At 38.1% G+C, this 25,341-nt stretch overlaps 1 protein-coding gene across 1 annotated transcript in view; it reads left to right on the top strand.

The window, feature by feature from the left end:
- Positions 1 to 25,341, top strand: part of Uri1 (URI1 prefoldin like chaperone) — a 58,507-nt gene that overhangs the window by 18,377 nt on the left and 14,789 nt on the right. Inside the window, exons 2-4 of the mRNA XM_057763067.1 lie at positions 3,710 to 3,744; positions 16,832 to 16,910; positions 18,031 to 18,166. Coding sequence (XP_057619050.1) covers positions 3,710 to 3,744; positions 16,832 to 16,910; positions 18,031 to 18,166 — 250 coding nt within the window. The remainder of the gene's footprint in view (positions 1 to 3,709; positions 3,745 to 16,831; positions 16,911 to 18,030; positions 18,167 to 25,341) is intronic.

Below are 25,341 nucleotides of genomic sequence, written 5' to 3'. Positions count from 1 at the left end.
CGTGCTTGCCTAGCTTCCTCTGGCTCCAGTGCAGTGAGCAGTTTCACAACCTAATGGGAAGATGTATCTTGAAACTGCAGTCCAGCAAGAGAAGCTGACCTAATGAATTTGGACAGTCTGCAGAGCTGCTTTCAAACTGATCTTGATACAGTAACCTATACAGGAAGAATCTGAGGTTGCAGGTAGGGCAAGCAGTTTTAGAAGTGAAGCGAAGTCTTCCTGAGAGAAGGATCAGAGGTTAGAAGTGCACATAACATTGCAGGTTCTCTGCATCAGTCCAGCTTTGCCCTGCCGCTGTGCTGCACTTGGAGATCGAATGGGTTGATGCCCCCTTGTGGTCCGTTATCAAAATAAATAGCATAAACAAATAAGCACAAGAGAGCTCACTGCATGTTAAACCCTCCTTCTCATTCCTTTATAAAGTAATGTTTAAAAATCTATTTCTAAGGAGAACAAGCTGTTAGTTTTTTGTCTTTATTTTTTTACAGTATACAGTGTGTCAGGCATGATTTTGACCCTTTGTAACAGAGGTGGATGCTGTGTTAAGGACATGGAGAAGTGGTAGCAGTAACCACAGATGCAGCAGCCGTTCCTGCCACCGTTACACTTTTCCAGGTTGGAGGCAGACTTGTCCAAGGCCTTGTGCACTTGGGGTCAGAGAGTTGTGGTTTAGAACAGATTTCATGTGGCCACTTCTGGGACGAGTTATTTCATCTCAGAAAGTAATGCTTCCTTTCCTTTCAAAGAGATTAAGATCTGTGTCATTGAAGTGTTTGAATGGACTGTCATATGAAGTCTTAGGTCTGTACCTAAATGTACAGATGAGTGTATATTCACAGGGTTGTTAATGATAGTATGTTTAAACAGGGCTTTGTCAGGTAAGGGTTCCTTTTCTTTACTGTGGCCTTACTGCTATATTACTGTATTAACATATATTTATAAATGTTTAGTTATTATATTGAATTTCCTAGGTTAATTATTTTAGTAGTACAAGCCTGCTAAGTAACTATTTTTATAAAGCATTACAGAGACTTTTCAGGCATAATTTTTTTTTTTTTTAAAAGTTGGCATCAGTTTACCTATAGGGACCTTTCTTTTGTGGATGTCACCAAAGTGGTAAGACACCTTTTGTTGTTTTGCTTATTTTTAGAGACTTGCCTGTAGAATCAGACCCTTGTCTTACTATCATCACTTAATAGTTTAAGAAGGTAGCATGGCAGAAGAACTTAGATAAATTGGTATTAACTTCACAGAAAAGTCAGATTTTACAACTCAGGTGCATTCAGCTTTGAATCTGGATTTTGTCTTTTTTTAGAATTTTTTCCCTTGGCAGTTATATTAAAAAAGTCTCGAAAAATAGCCTTTTGATGATACGTGTATGTGTGTGTGTACATATATAATTATGCTTTTGGTCACAGGAAACTCGTTACCCACTATTCCATGCATTTCCGTATCTGCCCCTTTGGAAATAGTTTCCTCTAATTTCCAGGGTCCTGCTTCTGTTGTATATGTTTGTCCACTGTGTGTGTGTGTGTGTTTTAAATATTTATTTATTATGTATACAATATTCTGTCTGCAAGCCAGAGAGGGCACCAGACCTCATTACAGATGGTTGTGACCCACCATGTGGTTGCTGGGATTTGAACTCAGGACCTTTGGAGGAGCAGGCAATGCTCTTAACCACTGAGCCATCTCTCCAGCCCGTGTGTGGTGTTTTGAATGCTGTGTGAAACCCAGGAAGACTGCATACATAAAGCAGTATTTTGGTAGTGAGAATGTGGCTTGTACAGTAGTTTTGTTGCTGGTCTGTCTTTGAATATCTGCTTAGGGGGACTATTTTAGGAAAGAAAAGGGGTGGGGAGTGAGGAAGCGTGACTAGAACCAGGCAGAAGAGCTGTGTGGGTGATGGCAAGAACACATGCCATGCTACCAGTGACTTGTTTTTAAACATGAAAAGCGTGTGCGCCAAATTTACATATTTACTAATTAAAAAGGCTTCCTGGAAACATTAAGTAGACTATCTTCTATAACCTTTAACACCATTACTAATGGATATAGCCTAGAAAATTTCATCGAAGGTCCTTTAAATAATGTAAATGATTATGAATATGTAACTAGTTAATATGCAGCTACGAAAGGATTATCATGTAGAGGTTAATGAACACTCTGCTCTTACGGGTTGCAGGGCTTTTCTTTCTGTGCTTTTGGCTCACTTCATGCTTGGAAACACTCCTGTTAGGACTGGAAACATCCCGACTGTTTTTGGGTCTCATATTAATGGGGTTCTTAAATAGAAACTTCATAAATTTTCTTTTTGCAAAGATTTGTTTTTTTCTTTTTCAATTTATATCTAATTCTGTTTGTCTTTTATAATTCCTGCCAAGTCAGAAACAGTGATATGGACTGATGTGACTTTAGTAGACTCTTAGTGATGTTAAGTCAGTGCTCTGTTATATATTACCACTGTTATTAAGTGTTGCTGTGTGATTGATACTTACTGCAGATCTTCATTCTGTGGGGACTTTTTATGCTGAGTTAATATGCAGTATGGCCGAGTATCTGATTACAGCATGTATTTTGGGTCGGGATTGCTGCCTTACTATTTAAAATGTCTAAAAGGGAGGACAGGGTTTTTGTTTGTTTGTTTGTTTGTTTGTTTGTTTTGTTTTTATTTTTTTGAATTAAATGTTAGAATAGAGGAATTTAGTGACAACACTAAAAGAAATGTGATTTTTGGGGGGTGTGTGACACATTTTTCATAATCAAGAAATAGGATTGATCTGAGAACCTGAAACTGAAACTAGGGCATGCTGCTGTCTTCCTCATGTGGCCTCCCTTTTGTGCCTTAGTTTCCCTGTCTTTAAAATGGTGCTCTAGCACTCTAGATTAATATTTGACAGTTTTTATGGATGGGAACTCAAAAATAGGTGATTAGCAGTTTGTGAAAATAGTATTAATTTTAAAATTTCTGATTAACTGTAATTTTTTCTGACTGCATTTTTTTCTGTGATGATTGTTATTTTTATTTTCTTAGTATTTGAGAATATACTGAAATATCTTAAAGTGAAGCATAACTTTTATGCATAAACCATTTTTAATATTATAAACAGCTTAAATTGGGTGTCAAGTGCATACCATTTTATCACAATTCAGTGTGGGGGGAATGAGCTGTTCAGAGCATCCCTTTATCCCAAGTATTTCTTCTTGAAAACAGTAGAAAAAAAATTCATTTTTAATACATCAGACTAAAAATCACAGGTGGAAACATTTGGAGATACGCTGACAAAATAAAATATTTTCACTACTGTCATTTTTTTCCTGCTGAAATGTGGATGCTACGTTAGTTTCTTGTTGTTTATAATATTTGTGTATCCTAGAAATTATGTAACATTGAAAATGGTCTGTAGATTGTACAAAATGCTAGTTATCTTATATCATATGTCACCTAATAGTTATGAAGCAGGTTTTGTACCAAAGTCTGAATTGGAAAGCTGTAATTTGTTCTGCAGTTATCAGCCTGCGTTAGAGGGCTGTGATAAAGTGCATTGCTTAAAAACTAACATACCATCTTTGTACCTTTGACAAATAAAAATGTCCACTGAGGTGTTAGCAAATCTGTAAAGACACTGCTGTAGTTTTCTGATGCTGATTTTCTGTCTCTATGCCTAGCCCTGTTTTTTTCATGAGTAGTTGTCTGTTTTCATGACAGGTGGTCACTAACTGCCAAGAGAAAATCCAGCACTGGTGAGTGAAAGATGCTTTTATTATAATTCTGAAATACAGAGGGAGTCCCTACTTGTATTTAAATAACTATATGCACCGGGGTATATGTGTGAGTGTGTGCATGTGTGTGTTTGTGTGCATGCTTTGTAGGAGAGAGCAAGAGAACAGTAATTGAATTGTAGTGATCTCCATTTTGAATGTCTTTGATACTAATTTACATTGTCTTTAACCCTTCTCAGAGTTAGACTTGTACCAATTTTCTAAAATTTTGTCAGCATCTGTGTTGATTCTAATCCCTCCTTTTCATTTACAAAAATTGAATAATATTAATCTCATTTTGAAGTAGAAACCGAGACATTTGTTTTTGAACTTAACTTTGTTTTGGGGATATTTCTTAATGTTTGTAGTAGAAAATAATTGGAATCAGTTGTTTAAAAATAATATTGGAAAAAAATAATATTGGAAATAGGACACAGATAGGTTTTTCTCAAGTTTGATAAAGCTAATTAATCTGCATTTTAGAGCCTGCTTTATGGCTTGCACTTTTTTTTTTTAAGAGAGAAAGCATGTCTGTTTTGATGTGCTAATCTATAGTTAATAGGACAATGCCTGGTAAATAATGTGCTTTCTATTCTATTGCTTCTGAGGAAAACGCTCAATTTAATGGTGAATAAAATCTTATATTAGGAGTTGTCATGAGGTATGGCTGTTGATCTTACAGATATCAAATTACAGTCTATCCATGCTGTGTTTACGAAGATTTTACTGAGAGAACAACAGGAGCTGTCTTGATTATTGTCTGCAGGGTTATTGCAAAATCATCGTAACTGCCCCTTTAGTGGTGAGATTAGACCTTCGGTTATACACCATCAAGCATATAATATTTTAAATTTATTTTAAAAGGCTTTTTCTTCATGCCTGAGAGATTTCCAAGGAAATAATTTATAGTTAGTGTATATCAAATGTTTTTGGTTTAAATGCACATAGGCTGCAAGCAATGGATAAGAGTGAAGATCGGTGCAATCTGTACCCATCATCTTATTCAATTTGGACTATTGGCTTGCGGAAACCAATCTAAAACTAATAATACCCACTTTATAAATAAAAATCCAGGACTTCATTAATTTTCAATAAATGCAGTGTTGTAATTGCATCCACTGGTGGTGTAGGTCTGTCAACATTTCCATAATGGACTGTTCACTTTGCACTGTACATTCATTTCAGCTTAAAATGCGAAGTGTGTGCAAGCCCTTGGCCAGAGAAAGCTTTTCTTTTGTAGATTTGGCTAAAGTGACGTATTTATGAGTAACCCTTAGAGGCAATTTCATTCCATAGACATATGCGTCTTAGTTTTGGTAAGGGGTTCAGAAATAAGAAGAGGATGCATTCACTCAGAACAGACTCCAGCATGCATGAACCTGGAATTAAAATCCTGCTTGGTAAAATCCTTCCTCTGGTGGAGAATTCTTGAGGACGATGGACATGTTTTCATCTTGCTGTCCACTCAGTCTTTCCTTCTGTGTTTGGCACAGAATAGTTCATTAATGAATATTGAATAAGTGAAGGTGGAATTTGTAGTTGTTTCATCTATACGATTTTATTTACACATAGCACTGCAGTGTGCAGTGTACGAATCTGGAGAGTAGTGACAGATGGAGTCCTGACACTTAGGTCAGAGCAGGTCAGACCCTCCGTCTCAGTTCCGTGTGCTAAAGGCCTCTCAACTGCAGAAGACTGGCACGTTTGCCTATACAGTAGTTTAAAGTTTATTATACCTTGTTTATATGTTAAAGATTACAATTCTTTTTCCCTCATTAAATTTTTTTTTGCTCTGATCACTTCTGACAGTACTTAGGAAACAGTATTTTATTTGCCTATATATAATATAATGCTACTAGAATCTAAATGACCAGTGCATTCTGAACTCATTTAATATGTTCAGAAATTGAAAAAGAAGTGCACTTTGTTACCAAAGTCAGGCAGTGGGAATTCAGAGATTGTTGTAAACTTGTGCTGTCATTACCTCTCACACCTTCAAGCAGAGACCTTCCTGCCACTGGCAAGACTGAGCTGATCTTTCCAACCTAAAGACTCAGCCCTAGTAGGACACTAAACAGAGAAATCAGGGCAAATTTTCTTTTCTTTTTTGACGATTTGCTGGCGTATGGAAAAAATAGAGGAAGTTCAGAGACCGGAACCATTCTTTTTTGTTGTTGTTGGTTTTTCAAGACAGGGTTTCTCTGTAGCTTTTGGAGCCTCTCCTGGAACTAGCTCTTGTAGACCAACCAGGCTGACTTCGAACTCACATAGAGATCCACCTGCCTCTGCCTCCCAAGTGCTGGGATTAAAGGCGTGCGCCACCACCGCCCAGCATCTGGAGCCTTCTTAAACATGCTTTAGATACAATTTTTAAAAGCTAATTGCTTTTAATTTTTTGACTCGTGGCATTAGCCAGTCTAAAGTGCAGTTTAGGTAGCTATGCCCTCATCTACATGGATATCTGATAATGTAAGAGGAAGAGCAAAGTAAATGACTTTAAAGATGCAACTCTTGCTAGTGGTGTTGTTGTGTAATTTAAAAGGGTTCTTTTACTTAAGACAAAAAGAAATACAATTTAGGCTTTAAAATACTCTTTTTTAAAATGTTGGACAAAAAGTAAAAATATTTGTAGAAAAATAGAAGTGAAAGTAGCCTGGGGCCATTTTAGGACCGACTGAGAAAACTAAATTCTAGAACTCTGATGGACTAAGAAATTGATAGTATTTGTTCAGTTAAGAGCAACCAAAAAAGGAAATATTTGAGTCTAGAGGATAAGAACCATACAGAATTCTGTTAATACTAATAGTGGTTTTCAGTTTGGCCAAAATTTTTCTTCTTTAAAAAATTTTTAAAATGATACAACTTTTTAGCCATGTGGTTGTTGTGCAAGCCTTTAATCCAGCACTTGGGAGGCAGAGGCAGACAGATCTCTTTGAGTTCGAGGCTAGCTTGGTCTACAGAGTGAGTTCCAGAACAACCAGGCCAACACAGGGAAATTCTGTCTTAAAACTAAATGCAAACAAACAAGCCCAAAGCCTTGTTTGTTTATCATTTTTACTTCACACAGGAAAATAAGATGCCATAGACTTATTTTCTCCTTGAATATGAATGTGAGGTCTACTATTTGGTTCACTTGCAGCTGGTGGGGATTATTTGCATCTTTTTTTCTTACATTCTTTTTTTTTAAAAAGATTTATTTATTATGTATACAACATTCTGCCTCGATGTATGCCCACACGCCAGAGGAGGGTGCCAGATCTCATTACAGATGGTTGTGAGCCACCATGTGGTTGCTGGGAATTGAACTCAGGACCTCTGGAAGAGCAGTCAGTGCTCTTAACCTCTGAGCCATCTCTCCAGCCCTTTTTCTTACATTCTTGTACAGCATTTGAGTTCTGTCATTTGCAGCCTGGAGCAGTTACACTAAGAACCTGCAGTTTCCTTTCAGGCAGGTATGCTGCCACCTGACTTACAGAGCCCCCGTGTGTGTTCATCCTTTCACTCAGCTAAGAGTAGAGACTCTGTCTTTTTGGAAAGTTAGCGATGTTGCATAAATAAGGCAAAAGAATAAAAATCTTACTATTCCGTACACATTTGTGAATGTTTTATATCCATGCCATCTTATTTGTTTGTCTGGGTCTTATCTTCCACTATGTTCCAGAATGTCCTGGAATTTGTGGCAGTCCTCCTGCCTCAGCTTCCCAGAATACTGGAATTCTAGACAGGTACTATCATGCCCAGTCACACGGTATCTTTTTATCAGGCAGAAAGCTGGCTTTCTCAACATTTTTCTTTTTTTTTTTCTTCAAGACAGGGTTTCTCTGTAGCTTTGGAGCCTGTCCTGGAACTAGCTCTTTTTTTTTGTTTTGTGTTTTTTGAGACAGGGTTTCTCTGTGGTTGTGGAGCCTGTCCTGGAACTAGCTCTTGTAGGCTGGTCTCGAACTCACAGAGATCCACCTGCCTCTGCCTCCCAAGTGCTGGGATTAAAGGCGTGCGCCACCACCGCCCGGTCCTTTTTTTTTTTTTTTTTTAAAGATTTATCTATTTATTATATATACAGTGTTCAGCCTCCATGTATGCCTGCAGGCGAGAAGAGGGCACCAGATCTCATTACAGATGGTTGTGAGCCACCATGTGGTTGCTGGGAATTGAACTCAGGACCTCCAGAAGAGTAGTCAGTGCTCTTAACCTCTAACCTCTGAGCCATCTCTCTAGCCCCTGGAACTAGCTCTTGTAGACCAGACTGGCCTCGAACTAACAGATATCCACCTGCGTCTGCCTCCCGAGTGCTGGGATTAAAGACATGTGCCACCACCACCTGGCTTCTCAACATATTCTTAGAACTGTGTGTGCCTCTTTTAAATAAGTTTTATGATGAAGAGCAGAGTAGTCAGCCTGTAGGTGTCCATCACTTAGTGTCAGAGGTTGTTAGCTTGATTAGCATTGAAAGTACAGGCTTGGCATCACAGGATTCAGCTGCCTAAGTTGAAGGGCATCCTAGGCTGAGTAGGACTGTTAACAGAGCTTGCTGTGTGTTTGTGGCATTTATCCCAGCATCCTTTCCTTTTATATGACATCGTGGAAGCTGCAAGGCCACATTATGATGTGCAGAGGAACTTAGAGAGCCAGACAGATTTAGAAGGTGAAGAAATGACTATCTTTTGCTAGAACAAAAAAATTTTGGCCATTTTTAGTATAAGGCAGATGATTCCTATTGGCCTGGTCTTACAAGAAAGACTCATTGCTTTATGTTGCTTATGGGATTCGATAAAAGTAGTGCCTGTGGATGGGGCATACATAGTTAAATCATTTGCATGGAGGCCTTGATTATAACCATAGATTGTATGCAATGGAGGTCTAGAAATAGCTTGCTTGGGGGCTGGATAGAGATTTCTCAGTGGTTAGAGTATATACTGCTCTTTCATAGGACCCAAGTTGGTTTTCCAGCACCTATATCATGCGGCTGCAACACCTGTAACTCCAGTTCCAGGATATCCAATGCCCTTGGCCTTCTTGGGCACCTGCACTACATGCATAACCATCATACATATAATTAAAAAGAAAAAATACCTTATTTCCTTTAAGGCTTATAAGAGGATCTTAGGTAGTGAAGAAATCTAGTATTAAATTACACAGAGCCAACTTAAAATGAAAATACAGTATTTTATTTGTGCATGTGTTTAGTATTGCAAAGAGTAGCTTAAATTTGATGAGCTTGAAAACACTTGAGCATATGAGTTTTGAGAGTGATGTGGGAGTGATTTCTTTATAATCTGTTGCTTTCAATGGTTAATTAATAAAGAAACTGCCTAGGCCCATTTGATAGGCCAACCCTTAGGTGGGTGGAGTAGACAGAACAGAATGCTGGGAGAAAGAAGCCGAGTCATTGAGTCGCCATGATTCTCCCACTCCAGACAGACGCAGGCTAAGATCTTTCCTGGTAAGCCAGCTCGTGGTACTACACAGAATATTAAAAATGGGTTAGATCAATATGTAAGAGCTAGCCAATAAGAGGCTGGAGCTAATGGGCCAGGCAGTGATTAAAAGAATACAGTTTCCGTGTAATTATTTTGGGTAAAGCTAGCCTATTTCATGTTGTGGGAGCTGAGGGCTGTGTTCCTGCCACCCCAGCTCCTGGTCGCCTAGCTAGCTTATGCCCCAAAATAACAACACATAAACTGTATTTTTTTTAAACATTGCTTGGCCCATTAGCTCTAGCCCTTACTGGCTAATTTTTATATCCCGGTTTTGTGCACTCCAGCCCCCAATCCCCAGGTCTGTATTCTTTAAGAGAATAATAAAGATTTTCCCACACTGTACACTAAAATTTTGATTTGCTTTAGGATTCCTTTGTCCTGCACACACTGTATACACACTACATCAATTTTGAATGTAGATGTGTAGGGCATAGATTGGGAAACACATACGAGCTGTAGGCTTGGACACAACAAATTAGCCTCCATTTGCTTTTGGAGAACTCATGCTAGCTCCTGATGGTGAGCGTTTTTTGATTTTAATATGAGTAGCAAGAAACACACTCAAGTCATGGTTTCCCAGTTTGTGAAGTCTTTTGTCTCCAGCATTTTTTGTTGGTACTGCATTTGTTATGACTGTTCTTTTGACATCTCTCTTATAAAATGTGAGCTACCTGTCCAACAAAGTATTTTTCACCTGACATGTGCACAGCTCAGCAGGTGGTGTCATCCATGTAGCTCCTCCTCACTCTTGCTCATCGCTAAACAGAGAGAGACATTCCTCTGTCTCTACATCAGACACTCACTGAGGATCCAGCCCTTTAGGCAAGTTTACTAGTCCTCTCTCTGTAGGTTCTTTGTGTCCAGTTTATGCAACAGTCCAGGCAAGAACAGTTTCTTGCCCAAATGGCTATCAAACTCCATAAGGAGCCTCTTTGATGCCCATCTTTCTCTTGAAGTAGTTTGGTGTTGTCATGAGCAGACGTGTCTCATTGTCATGAAAAACCCAGGGAAGATCTTAACCTGCATCTGTCTGGAGTGGGAGAAGGGAAAGCGAGCAGGGAGCACGCTGTAAAAGCTAGCAGGCTGTGCTCGCCCAATCGCATTTCCTGAGCTCCGGTAACTAACTTGTTCGCAAAGGCTGGGAAAGATGGAGCTTGCGCCCTCCCTGTGCCGGGGCGGGGGCAAAATAGCCCGACGTTGGACGCCATGAGAGAAATTGTAAAACAAATGCTTGATATTTGTTAGTTTATGGTCATAGTATTTAGTTGGAAGTAGAAACACATACTTGAATAGGTAAAATCCTAAGCCTTTCTGAAAACTCCGCTTTACTATTAGGATGGGAAAGTGCATACACACATGTATGCTTCTATCTTATGCACACACACATACATACATACAAATAAATGTAGAGAGCATATCTGTTTGTCTGATGCTGTTGAGGGAAGAATTTGTCCCATAAACACTTTTTTTTTCCCACAGTTTTGGTATCTCAGGGTGGAGTGGGACTTTACTGTGGAACCCAGGCTGCTCCCAGAGTCCCAGTCATCCTCCTCCCTCAGCTTCCCAAGTGCTAAGATTTTAAGTGTAAGCCACCATATCTGGCGTCACTGAATATTTCTTCCTAACAATTCCTGTGAATACTTGAAAGTGTTTTCCTACAACCTTCATAATGAGAGTACATGAAATTTACTTTATTTTGTATAGTCTGCATACTTGTAGAAATACTTACTCACAGCAGTGACTTCATTTTAGGTTCCTTTTTGTTTTTGTCATTATCAAACATCAAACACCACCTCCCCCTAGATTGGGGGTTATGTTTGAGGATTTTTATATGTGATGTTTCAGAGCGGATTACTTTATTTTTGTGTAAGTGCTTACACTTATGTATGTGCACCTCCTGCTGGTACCTTTGAAGGCCAGAAGAAGGCCTTGGACCTTCTGGACTGGAGTTCAGGTGGTTTTGGGTCTCCTGACATGGATGCTAGGAACTGAACCTAGATCCTCTGCAAGAGCAGTAAGTGCTCTTAACCACTGAGCCATCTGATCCAGCTTCCCTATCTTAGTTTTTAATTTTTCTTCTGACTATAAGGTGAGTACATGCTTAGTTATTATAGAAAGTTGTAATAAAATAGTAAAGAAATTTACTTATAGCTGAAACTATTTTTTCTCAGTATTTTAAAAACATTTCACTTCACTTATTTACTCATTCATTCATTCATTTGGTTTTTCGAGACAGGGTTTCTCAGTGTAACAGGCCTGGCTGTCCTGGAACTTGCTCTGTAGACCAGGCTGGCCTTAAACTTACAGAAATCCGCCTGCCTCTGCCTCCTGAGTGCTGAGATTTAAGACGTGCGCCACCACCGCCCGGCCACATTTTATTTTATTACTTTAAGATTAGTAGTTAGTTATGTGTTTATTTGTGCTGTAGAGGTCAGGTTAGAAATTTTTGTTTTCTTTTTCTTTAATGATTTCTAATTACAATTTGAAATTGTTTTAGTAGTCTCCAAGCTTTTGTGTCATATTTTTGGATGTAAGAAAATTAGTTTCTGGGGATAAAAATGGCAGACTTATGTTTAGGAAGATTTTCTCTCTGAGTTTACAGTATTATTTAAAAATCTCCAGATGGGGCCTGGAGAGATGGGTCAGCAGGTATGAGAATTTCCTACTCTTGCAGAGTACAGGTTCCATTCTCAACGCCCATGTCAAGTCCCAATATCATAAATTTAGCTGAACTTGACAACTTGGGGATTTTTTTCAAAAATCAGTTTACTTTTGTGTAATTTTAGAACTCCCCTTCTACTTTTAATTCACAAATGATTATATTTAGAGCAAAATATTAATTATAAATGAAGAAACAGACCCTTAAAGATGGCTGACAAATTTCAGGTGACGTGTCCATGTGGTTGGCTGTAGAGAGAACATGGGAGCACATTGTCCCTTCTAGCTTCACTGTGTGTCTCCTGTGTGGTAGCCACTGTGCGGAATTAAGTGGATGAAGTCTATTGGAGTGGTAGTTAGATCTGCCTCTCAATAATTTGTTAAGCTAATGTAAAATTATAGGTTATCTTTTTCTAAAAAAGATTATTTAGTATACAATGTTCTGCCTGCATGTATGTCTGCACTCCAGAAGAGGGCATCAGATCTTATTACAGATGGTTGTGAGCCACCATGTGAGTGCTGGGAATTGAACTCAGGACCTTTGGAAGAGCAGCTAGTGCTCCTAACCTCTGAGCCACCTCTCCAGCCCAAGGTTATCTTTTTTATCTTTAGATTATTTTTATTGTTTTCTGGTGACTAATAAAACATAAGAAACATGTGTTAGGTCATTAGCATATTCTGATGAAATGAGCTCTTCCGTGTGATGCAGTTTAGTGTTAGTATTATCTGCCAGTTATGTCTTCCTGCTTAAGTACATTTGGAAGATTCTGCTCTTCTAAGCAGAGATTTCGTTTCTTCCCTTTTAAGATGGAGATGAGAGCCCATCACTTGCTGGAACAAGGGATGTAGAGCTTACTTTTTGCAAAAGTGTTTTTCCCATTAAGAGAAAGATTAAACACTTATTTTTCATGCTCTCCTTTTCCCCTTTAAATAGTCTGTTACAGAAATATTCAGTTGCACAGAAGAATTGGACTGAACCTTGATTATACACCAGCCATGTCTTACTCATTAATTCATTTCTTTCTGAGGTATTTCAGATCAAGTCATTGGCATACTTCACCTTTAAATACTCACTCGCACACCTCATTTAGCTTGCTCTCTCAGACTTGTTACACTTCTATGAAAATAAAATATTTCCCATAGGATCTGTCCTGATCTTAATGCTTTAAGGTTAGGGCTATTTATAGAAGTGTTCTATGCCTTCATTGCGGCTGCTAACCTTCTCCATTCTTTAACATTAGTTCTTAAGACAATTTGTATTGGGGCTTGAGAGATGGCACAGTGGTTTAGGCACCTGTTGCTCCTGTAGAGGATTCAGTCTCAATCCCTGGCACCCACATGGTGGCTCATAACTATCTGTAACTAGTTCCAGGGACTCCAATGTCCTCTTCTGACTTCTGAGGATACTAGCATGCATGTAGTACACAGATGTACATGTAGGCTAAATATTATTATAAAAAATAAAATTTTGCATGGCGGTGGTGGCACATGTCTTTAATCCCAGCACGCAGGAGGCAGAGGCAGGCGGATCTCTGAGTTCGAGGCCAGCCTGGTCTACAAGAGCTAGTTTCTGGACAGGCTACAAAGCTACAGAGAAATCCCGTCTTGAAAAAACAAAATGAGGGGGCTGGAGAGATGGCTCAGAGGTTAAGAGCATTGCCTGCTCTTCCAAAAGTCCTGAGTTCAATTCCCAGCAACCACATGGTGACTCACAACCATCTGTAATGAGGTCTGGTGCCCTCTTCTGGTCTGCAGGCATACACACAGACAGAATATTGTATACATAATAAATAAACAAATAAATAAATAAATAAATAAGGGAAAAACAAAATGAATGAATGAATGAATGGGAATGAATGAATAAAATAAAAATTTAAAGCCAGGTATTGTGACTTATACTTTTAACTCCAGGACTCAGAACTTAGAGGCAGGCAGATCTCTGTGAGTTGGAGGCCGGCATGGTCTACAAAGTGAGTTTCCGGACAGCCAGAACTATTACACAGAGAAACTCTGTCTCGAAGAAAAAATAAATAAACTTGTGTTTTTATGGCTTAACAATTAAGAGTCCATATTACTCTTGTAGAGGACTTGGGTTCAGCTCCCAAAACACATGTGGTTTACAACCACTTGTAATTCCTAGCCCCAGTGGATCTGATTCTCCCTTTTTTCTTCGTTGGGCACTGCATACCCTGTAGGCAAATTTCCCTCTAATTAAAAATATATATGTGTATATATACATACACAGACGTGAATGTGAGATGAGTTCAACACACAGAGACGAACTTTGCTGCTGCATAGGCTCGTGATGTTTTAAAGGGACTATTAGTCTTGTGTATTAGAGGGCTGTGGAGATCGTGTTTTGGTTAAGTGTTTGGTTCTGGATGTTTTGACCAGAGTGATCTTCAGGGATTTCTTCAAGATACATAGCTGGTCTTCCTTCAAAAAGTATTTCTACATTGCTATATTTTAAATCATCTTTCACTTTATTTTTCTGTCTTTAGAAAATAACTAAAAATGTAGAAATAGCAACTCTAATCTTAAACTGTTCTTTAATTTGTTCACATTTTTGTTCTAGAATTATTAATGAAGGTTAAAGCTGAGTGTTCATTTGGAAATTCTGATTGCTGACATTACCTTGGTTGAACTTTCTGTTCTCTGAGGGCACATGAGATTTCTTTTTTAAAGTCCTCTTTTCTAGGTATGATTACCAATGTAAGACATGCTGAATGCTAACTTTAATTGGACCTAATCAGAAGCATTAGATAGTGGATGGATAGTCCTTGAGCTTTTACACAGTCTCAGTCTGAATCACAGGGGCTGTTAGTATTCCATAGATTAATGAGCATCTGTGATATGTTGGCACTGTTTCACATCATCCTCTTTGTTGCTCATATTGACCCTGTTTCCAAAGCCTCTGAATGCTGACATTCAGTTATTCTGTTACCATTCAGTAAGTCACACTATCCAGTTGAATGACTGTTAAGTGGGATCTTACCTTAGTACTTAATAATCTTTTCTGAAAATTACGTTTTATGCTCTTGAACCTGTGAATAGGCATTTTTCCAGTTTTAACATGGATGAAGAAGCTAAGGCCAAGGTTAGTTAGTGTAAGTGAAGTAGGAGAGCTGGGATTTACTCTTTGGTTTGACTTTAAAGCCATGGACCATGGTCCCGGTACATAGTCCCATACATGAAGGATTTTTGGCATTTTGTCATATAAAAATGTACCCAAAAGGATAATTTATTTCCTTATGAAATATAATAATAGGGTCTAGGAAGATGGTTGTCAGTAAAGTGCTTGCTGTACAGTCAGGAAGACCTGAGTTCTGATTTCCAGCACCACATAGAGAAGATGGTTGTGTAACAATAACCCCAGCGCTGGGAAGGCAAAGACAGGAAGATCCCTGGAGATTGCTAGCCAGTCGTTCTAGCCGAATTGGTGAGATCTTGTCTCAGATGTAAGGTGGAAAATGATTGCAGAAGACTCCCAGTGTTGATCTCCAGCTTACACATGTGCCGTGGACTCCCTCACACATACATGCACAAAAGAAATACCATGATAGACATTTTGTGTTTGTTTATTGGTAAGAATTTGTGGGAGAGTTTATACAGAACTTTGGAAAAGGAGATTTTGTATGAGAGAGTAAGATGAAGAGTGAGGGTGTCTACCTCAACAGGACACAGGAGATCTGCCTTTCTCCAGTGTTGATTTTCTGTTTTCTTGGTGTTATCTTGTATAAGAAAAAAATGTTGAGTGACATTCCTGTAGGAGTATTTTCAGGATAAATAGTAACATAGTGAAATTCCCCTAACCTTGAGACTGAGTGGATAGTTTTTATTAATTATGCTACTACTGCTGTAGTGGAGCTAAGAAGTAAACTGATTCCATTACTGGTAGAATCATTTTTGTTATCTAGGTAATTACCTACATGATACTTAGGATAAATTTTAGTTTGACAGTATGTGTTCATTTAAATTACTTGCCTACTTGATGAGCTTATTGTTTTTTGCCATCTTTTAACAGAATAGTCAGAATAGTTCAGTACTCTAGATGTATGTGTAGCTTCCATCTTAGCAAAGAGTCCTTAGGAAACTTGGCCTCCAAAGAAGTGTCATCTCACCATAGGTGAGTGCTTGGTCTTAGGAAGAGGGGTGATTGACACCCAGTAGACTGAAGTCCTGTGGAAGAGCAGTTTAGACACATGCTGTTCTCTGCTCCAGTAGAGTTACATTGAGTCAAATCTTAGGCTTGTTTAAATGGATGTCCTACCCCCCTTCTTATTTTCGTTGAGTCAGAATCTCATGTAATCTAGCAGGTTGGCTTTGAACTCAGTATAAAGACAAGAATGACCTAGAACTTCTGATCTTTCTCCGGCCTCTTACTTCCTAGTGTTGAGGTCACAGGCATGTTGGCACCATGCCTGGCTAAAGCTCTGTTTTGATAGACCATGAAACAGATTTCAGACACTAATTGAAGTGCTTTCCATAAGACTGTTGCCTAATTTTTTTCTGCCCTTGGTCAGATTTCTTACCTTATTTGCATTTTTATGACTAGTTGAGCTTAACTTTTCTAATGAGGACTGAAGTACCTGGTGCTGTCTTGTACTCACAGTCTCTACTGTAATCTGTTTATTCACTCAGAAGCTGTATGATGTTTCTTCTCAGTTTGAGTTACTGGCTCCCTCCTTTGCATTTCCTTAATTTTTGCATTTTATTTAGACTAGGCTATCTTCTACTAATGAAGCTAATTCTCAAGATGTGAATGTTCTGTTTCAAAGTGAATTTTATTTCTGAGTGAATTTATAGGTGAACAATGCTATCGATGAACTCCTAAACTCCTTTTGTAGTGGTATAAACTGCTGGACAAAGCCAACAAGACCATTGGCTGTTGCTGGTTTGTGTACTCATTTTGTGTTTGGTGTTTTCCTCATCAGGGAGAAAGTAGACAATGACTATAATGCTCTTCAAGAGAGACTGAGGACCTTGCCTGACAAGTTATCCTACGATGTCATGGTATGCTCGCTGTGTTCCTTTTAGAGTCACATAATGTGTGTTGTAGACAGTCTAATGACAGAATGATAGGATATGCCCTTGCTGTGTATGTCCGTTCACAAACTGTCAGTTGATACACTGTCAGAGGTGACAATAGGAAGGAAGGTTTGCTTTGTTAGGCCTTAAAACAAAAATAATAGTTTATATATAATTATTGTGATATAATGTAATGGCATATTAGCAAAAATTTGACAGGTTTGGCATGTAAATATCTTTTTAAAAAAAATATTTATTTATTATGTATACAATGTTGTCTGTGTGTATGCCTGGAGGCCAGAAGAAGGCACCAGACCTCATTATAGATGGTTGTGAGCCACCATGTGGTTGCTGGGAATTGAACTCAGGACCTTTGGAAGAGCAGGCAATGCTCTTAACCACTGAGCCATCTCTCCAGCCCCTGTAAATATCTTTTTATATATAAATTCCAGTTATGATAGGAATATGACATTCAGTTATTTTCTGTTATCCAGAGTAAGAACAAGCCATAATGCCTGGTAACTCACATAATTAAACTCAGAACATTTATTTATACATTTTAACATGAGAGGTGCTACTAGTTTCTTTTTGAATGACCTTCCTCATGTCATTCAGTTGGTCCTGAGCCTTTGGCTGCAGCCTTCATTATATCAGTGTGCTTTGTGAGGATTTATTCTGTTGTACTAGATTAAGTGTGAGTAGGTAGATGCAATAAAACTGTTAATTCCTCCCTTAAAAACATAGTTTTAGTTACTGTAGTTTTAGTTATACTGGCAGTAGTTTTCGTTACTATTTTGGTTTAATTTAGACTTTAGAATTAATGAAATGTATAATCATTCAGAGACAGCACTACTTTCTCTAATAGCTGTCATGGAAATATGCTGTGGATTTATTTTCCTATTTTAACATGGATTTATCAGTCTAATACAATTTTCTATAGTTTTTCCTGCTAAAATTTCAATATAATGTTAAATTTCTGTGAAATTGACATTTTATTTTTCTCAGTGCATAGGTAAGAATTCAGTAATGTACAGTTTCTTATGCTAAATATTTTTAAAATGTATGTTTAAAATTTTTGCCTTTCTCTTTCTTTTTTGACCAATAGGTACCATTTGGCCCTCTTGCCTTCATGCCAGGAAGACTTGTCCACACTAATGAAGTTACTGTTTTACTTGGGGACAACTGGTTTGCAAAGTGCTCTGCAAAACAGGCTGTGGGTTTAGTTGAGCACCGGAAAGAACGTAGGTACCTCTTGTGCAGACATTCTCTGTTATGTTTGCGTCCGTTCACAGGCTTCAGAGCTGGGGACTGTGACCCAAGCAGTTTTCAGATTTGCTAGTCCATACTGCTGTTCTGGATTATAGGTACTCTCAGGGAAAGCAGTGTCTGAGAGTGGAGCATGAAATAATGCAGATTGGAAGTCCTTCCCACTTGCCGTGTTTCCGAAAGTATGCTGTGTGAACTACAGGCGTTACATTGTTCTGTGGATAGACCTTGAGACAGGAGTTGGGGATATTTTATACTTGTGATTGGCGTGCCCTCTGCTCTTAATACTTTTGGGACCCAGGAGAAATTTATTTTCTTTGTCATGAAATCAGAGAAATTCCTTTCTATAAAAGTTAGGAAGTTTTTTGTTTTTTTTTTTTAAAGATTTATTTATTATGTATACAACTTTCTGCCTCCATTTATACCCACACGCCAGAGGAGGGTGCCAGATCTCTTTACAGATGGTTTTTGGAGCCACCATGTGGTTGCTGGGAATTGAACTCAGGACCTCTGGAAGAGCAGACAGTGCTCTTAACCACTGAGCCATCTCTCCAGCCCCAAAGTTAGGAAGTTTTAAACATGCTTTTGGTTTGTAGGAAATCTCATTTTTATTTTATTGAAGAGATCAGATGTGGAGAGCATCTTGTAGGTAGCTTGAGGGCTTGCCTCATCTTGTAAGGCCACTTTGCTTTTGCTTACCCAGTTTCTTGTTCTATTATGTGTACCTGGGCAGATGGCCTTTGAGCTCTGGCTTGGTTGCATTCTGACAGTAGGCTTATTTAATTTCTAATCGGTTCTTATTTTTGTAATAGCTTATATAAATTGATATATCCTGCTTTCAACCTTCTAGTAAATGTATGTTTGAAGAGGAATTTTGGAGGACTGTCCTGTATAAGTGAGGTCACACCAAATACAGCTGACTTTTTCTAAAGCTGAAATAATTTCACTAACCTAGGAGTGCGTATTAGTTGGATAACTCATTTATTCTGTAAAATTCTGTAAACTAAGGTTAGAGACTAATAGCAAATCAAGTCCAAGTTTGTAATTGGTTTATATTTTGATCTTTTATGACACTAACCAGAATCCTATTGTTGGACCTATATATAATTTCTATCAGTTGATAATCTTTGGGTTTCGCTCATTAAAATTACTCATGTCCACTAGATAGGTGGTTGTGGGAATGGCTCTTAGGGAGACGCTTTTCTCACTCTGAGGCTTTGCTTGTTGACTGGTGTCTCTGCTCATAGAAAGTCAACCTGGAGCCTGGAAAAGCTTGTTCACTTTGATTTTCAAATCAGTGAAGAAATCTTCAGTATCAGTTAATGATTGATAGACTGGAGCTCTAGAGGAAAGAAACATTTTTTTTTTGATAAATCACTTCCCAGTTTCATATAAGTTTGGAAAGTGACTGATTATGTGACATAGGATAGATATTTATCTAATTGTCAGGGCACATATTTAACTGCATAGCATCTAATAGGATAAGAGGATTCAGAGGTTTTTATCCACAGTTTTGAGGTAATTTATAATAGCTGAAGAAAATGTTTAGGTGTATTGCTAAACTTGACACTTAATAATAAAAGGTGCATGTGATCCAGTCCCTGGCCCTCCCCAATGGAAACCTTCCATCTTAACGAGGCTTTTAGCCTGAGTGGTGGATGCAGTTTGCCCAGTTGGAGGTATGGCTCTGGAACAATGTGGCTGGCTGGCTTTCTTTCTTTCTTTCTTTCTTTCTTTCTTTCTTTCTTTCTTTCTTTCTTTCTTTCTTTTTGCATTTTCGCTTTTAGATCTTAGCAATTTTAGCATATCATTCTTTTTCTTCCATATTTAAAGTGGAAACATCTATTTTCTTAACTGAATCTCTTTATGAATCCTCTGTGGCCTTTCTACTATGTGGCATCACTATTCTTATTTTCTGAGTCATTATTAAAACAAATGTGCCTTAACAAAGCTATCCCATGCCATTTGAGCTGATAACCAAGCAGGCTGGGTGACAACTGAGTGTTCTGTATAGAGGGAGGCTTGGTAGCTTGGGTGGCCTTGGCCTGCTTAGTATGAGCTTTCAACACGCCTTCCGGCCTGCATGCAATTTAACATTTATGAATTGTTAATTTCTGGAGTTTTTCATTTCATATTTGGTGGTGGGTAGCTGGAATTGTGATGCAGGATGTAGGTGAGTGGGACTACTACCCCGTTTCTCTTAAAGCAAAAGAAATGCTAAACATACAATCAGCTGCTTCATTGTTGACCAGGTAATAGCAAGGTTTGGACAGAGGTCTTGGCATATGGAAGTTACAACTTGTCCTTTTGATACAGGCCTGTGATCCCATCGCTTGATGGATTGAGGCTGGGTGGCTCGTCAGTTTTTGTCCCCCTTCCCACTCCCCAGAAGGTAGTCATAGTGAGTAGTAAAGTGGACTTGACAGTCAGCTCAGAGACAGTGGCTGTGGGAAGAGGACAAGTTTGGCACCCTCCCTTTGTGCTGAACTTAATTTTTTGCCATTTGATAAGAACATACCATCTTTTCATATTCTTTTAGAGTTTTGTTTGGTATGCTATTCTGTGAGTTACGACATGCACATCACCACTATGAGTGTACATAGAACACACTGGAGTCAGGATGCATCAGGATCATACCGCATACTCCCTCATGCTCACTTGCATATGCACTCACCCTATGTCATTTCTTTTTTTTTTTTAAGATTTGTTTATTTATTATGCATACAATGTGCTCTTGGCATGTATGCCCACATCCAGAAAGAGGGCACCAGATCTCATCACAGATGGTTGTGAGCCACCATGTGGTAGTTGGGAACCATACTCAGGTCCTTTGGAATAGCAGCCAGTGCTCTCAACCTCTGAACCATTTCCCCCCCACCCCCCCACTTCCCAGTTTTTAAGGCTTGGCAATCACTGATTTATTCTCCGTAGCTGTTAATTTGCATTTTTCTAGAATGTTTTGCAAATGGATTCCTGTCTCTTTGGAGATTGGCTTTTTTGCCTGCTCTAATGCTTTGAATTGTTTGTATTAGAGTTCTTCATTTAGTTTTGTTGCCAAATAGCCTCCGATATTCACGCATAGGTTTTCTTCTTGGTGCTTTGGAAGGAGACTTGGAGCAAGTGTGAATGGAGTTGCTGGAGAATGCCATACGTAGACTCTAACCTGCACACAGCTCTTCCTTGTTGTGCTGGGTTCCATAGTGAGTTGTGTTCAGGTTTTCAGAAATTACCAAACTTTCCCAGAATGTTTCTGTAGGACAGAAGGAAACAGCAGACCCTTTTCATCTCCACCTTTCCCTCTCTGCTGGCAGTAATGAGAGCTTCAGAGCTTTTGTGTCCTGCTAGCTACTTGAGAGAGAGAAAGGAGTTAGAGTTGCATCTCCTTAGTGACTGGTGATACAGTCTGTAGCCTCTTATCTGGTAAAGTTTTTAGCCACTTTTAAAAATTGGGGTTGTATGTGTTTTTTTAATTTACTAAATTTTTTTAGATTGATTTTTTTTTCATCTGTATAAGTATTTCTTGCATGTAAGTCTGTATATACAACATATGGGCCATTACCACAGAGGCCAGAAGTGGGCATAGAGTTGGAGCTTCCATGTGAGTGCTGGGCACCAAACCTGGTTACTCTGGAAGAACAGCAAGTGCTCTTAATCACCCCCAAGGGATTGTGTTTTTCCAAAGCTTGACAAGCTTTTGAGAGTTTGTTATACATGTTGAATATGTATCTTGTTTGGAATATATGATTTGCTTTTTTTTTTGTCTATATCTTACCTTTTTGTTCTTTGTTGATGGTGTTTTTCCAGAACAGTTTTTAATTTTGAAGTCCAGTTTGTTGCTTTTCTCTCTTACGTTCTGTCTTTGCTATCATATCTAAGAGTTCTTCACCTACCTTTAGTACCTATGACTTTGCTCATGTTTTAAGTTAATTTTGCTTTAGGTATATGGTTTAAGTCAAGGTTCACTTTTTTCATGACTGAATGCATGATTGTTTCAACATTGTATTTGAAAATAACATTTTTTCTCCATAAGTGACTTTGTACCTTGTCAAGATAAATTGGTAGCTCGAAGCCACTGAAAGTGCTCTACCAGGATGGTTAGAATAGAAAACATACAGTAACAAAAATGTGGAAAATTTAGAACCTTCGTATGCTACTAGCGAGAATGTATACTGGTATATATTAGAAAATTAGAATTTTTAAAAAATTTTTCAGCAGTAAATTACCACGGGATTTAGCAGAGATAGTATTGCATGCAAATGAAATAAATATGTACAACCACATAAAAACACTGCAGACCCTAGTGACAGCATTATCCATAGTAGCTCAAAGTGGAAACAAATCAAGTATCAGCTAAGAAATAGATAAAATGGATTGTTTCCATGAAGTAGAATGCAGTTTGATATGTCTTGAAAGTATTATGGTAAAAGTACTGTGAAAGTATTATGAAAGAAACATGTCTTGAAAGTATTCTTCCAAAGGAGAGAAACCAGATGGGACCCCTCCTTTCTGTGCAGTGTTTAGTATGACAGATTTATAAGATAGGAAGTGAGTTAGTATAGGGATAGGAAGATATGAGGAAGAGCAAACAGTGAATGTGAAAATGTGCCCGTGTAATGATGTCTGCACAGCCCCAGGCATGTATGTATGTATGTATATATATATATATATATATATATATATATATATATATATACCTTAAGTTATACACTTAAGTGGATAAATTATGTTACATAAACTGTATCTCATTAAAATTATTAAAAAGTGAAGTATTGGTTATTGACTCTTTCGTATAGTTCATTTTTCTAGACCATTTGTTTTGTTTCTTTGGCCCATGTCCATCCATGTTTTAATTGCTGTAACTTTACAGTATGCCTTAAAATAAGGCACTGTGAATCAGCATTTGTGCTTTGCTGGATCCAAACCCAAGACTTCATAAGCTCTAGTGTGTCTTTTCTGAAATTTGACTAGGTTGTTTCAGTTTCTTTGTCTTTCCATCTACATTTTAGAAACAGCTCGTTTCTATCTATAACAAATCCTGGGTATATTTGACTGGAATTGTTTTAATTCTATGTATCAGTTTAGGAAGAATTGACATCTTAACTCTGCTAAATCTTCCAAGTGTGTATACCCTACTCAGTATTTAGGATATCCTAGACTGTTTAAAGCCTGTTTAGTTCATGTTATACCATGTGACCTGTAAGCCCTTGTCACTTTTGTGAAATTCTTTGAAATAAATGCCCTGTGACTTTGGACATAGACACTGTGTCTTGTAAAAAGTGACATGTTTTATTTTCCATATTTGTGCCTCTGTTTCTTTTTTTTATTGCACTGGGTAGGACTTTGAGTAAGGGATTGAGCAGGAGTCCTGATCTTATAACTGGCTAAGAGCGGGCATCTTGGCCTTGTATTTTTTTTGCCAAGGAAGGCATTTGGTCTTTAACTTCAAGAGGTTGTGTTGGTTGTAGATATTTTTTAAAAAAGTTGTTGTAAATTAGTACTTTCTATTATATTAGGGAAGTTTATTTCTAATTTGTGAGTTTTTAAAAAATAATGAATAGGTCTTGAATCTTGTGATGCATTCTTTCTGTTATGTTGATATGCTTTTGTGTTTGGTTTGTCAGTATGATAGGTTATATTGACTGATTTTCTTTCTTTGAATGATCCATATTTGGTCATATTATTATGGTTAATATGGTTATATTATTTTTGTACATTACTGGGCATGATTTGCTAATGATTTGTTGATTGATAGGGTGATTTGGGAAATGTTGTAAGATACGGCATAGAATTGGTGCTGTAAATATTTGGTAACATATACTAATAGAGTCACCTGAAGGCAGAGACTACAAACTAAAATTCTTTACTAGGTATTACACTGCTTAGACTATCATTTTCCCTAGGGAGAGTTTGATATTTTTTGACTTTTAAAGAATTGCTTGGTTTTTACCTAAGTTCTTAAATTCATCTAATAGATTTGTTTAGAGCATTAAGTCCTCATTTCTTTGAAATGTATTTGGGTGACAGTTCCCTTTCTAACTTTGTTTTTGCTAACATGCATCTTCTTGCTCTTTTGTATATCTAGATGTAGTGGTCCTCAAATGGGCAGGTCTTAGTTTTATTTATTTCCTAGATTAATGATGTATCAGTACAGACTTTCTGTCACAGGTAGGTGTTAAGTGCCATTGATACCCAGTTGGTAGATACTAACAGTTTCTAACTATCTATCTTAAGTCTCCAAAGCTTCATTACTGGTGAGACTGAGGGGCATATTGATCTTGTTGATCTTAGGACCCAGCCTTTGGCTTTATTACTGTGATTCTCTCACCTTTGCTTATTAAAATTCTACTGCTGTTCTGGGTTTGCTTTATTTTTTGTGGTGCTCATTCTCAACTATAGGTGCTGTCATTTTGACTTAGGCACTGCCTTAGTGCTGTGCTGTTTCGACACATTGTATTTTCATTGTCCCTTGAATAAATTTTCCTAAGTCATGGGATGTGCTCATTGACTCACTAATCATTTAGGTTGGGGAGGACAGGCCTTTGGGCCACATCTGGTTGACCCCAGCTTTTATCTATGAATGTAAGCATTATGAAAGAATTGTGTGTGTGGGAGGGAGAATAATATGAGCTAGAGACCAAGAACAGCCCTCAAAATATAAAGAAAGTACATTATGGCTTTTTACAGAAAAAGTTTACGAATCCCAGAATTAGCAATGTTTAATTTTAAATGTTGGGAGGGTTTTTTCTGATGCCGATTTCTAGTTTTATTCTTTGTGGTTATGGAATGTGTATTTGATAGGAGGTTTTAGAGTACAGTGAGACTGGCGTTATGACTAGGATGTGCTCCATCTTCCTGAGTGCTTTGCCCTGGAGAAGAACGCGTTTGCTGTTTGGTACAAAAGCGCTGTACAAATGCAGTCACATGTGTATGGTGATGGCGTTCTGCTCTGCAGCTGCTCATTTGTTCTGGAGAGTTCTGAAGAGTGAACTCTCCAGGTAGAATGTGACCGTGCTTGCATCTTCCTCACTTCTGTTAGTTTTTGTTTCATGTATTTTGAGGCTTATTTTTCAGAAAGTTAAAGCTGTGCTTTGCTGAACCACATGATCATATAACTTTTTCTTTTATTCTTGATTCTTTCTACATAGGTTTC

The sequence above is a fragment of the Chionomys nivalis genome, chromosome 2 (assembly GCF_950005125.1).
Source record: "Chionomys nivalis chromosome 2, mChiNiv1.1, whole genome shotgun sequence".
Lineage (NCBI taxonomy): Eukaryota > Metazoa > Chordata > Mammalia > Rodentia > Cricetidae > Chionomys > Chionomys nivalis.
This window is presented reverse-complemented; position numbering and strand designations above follow the sequence as displayed.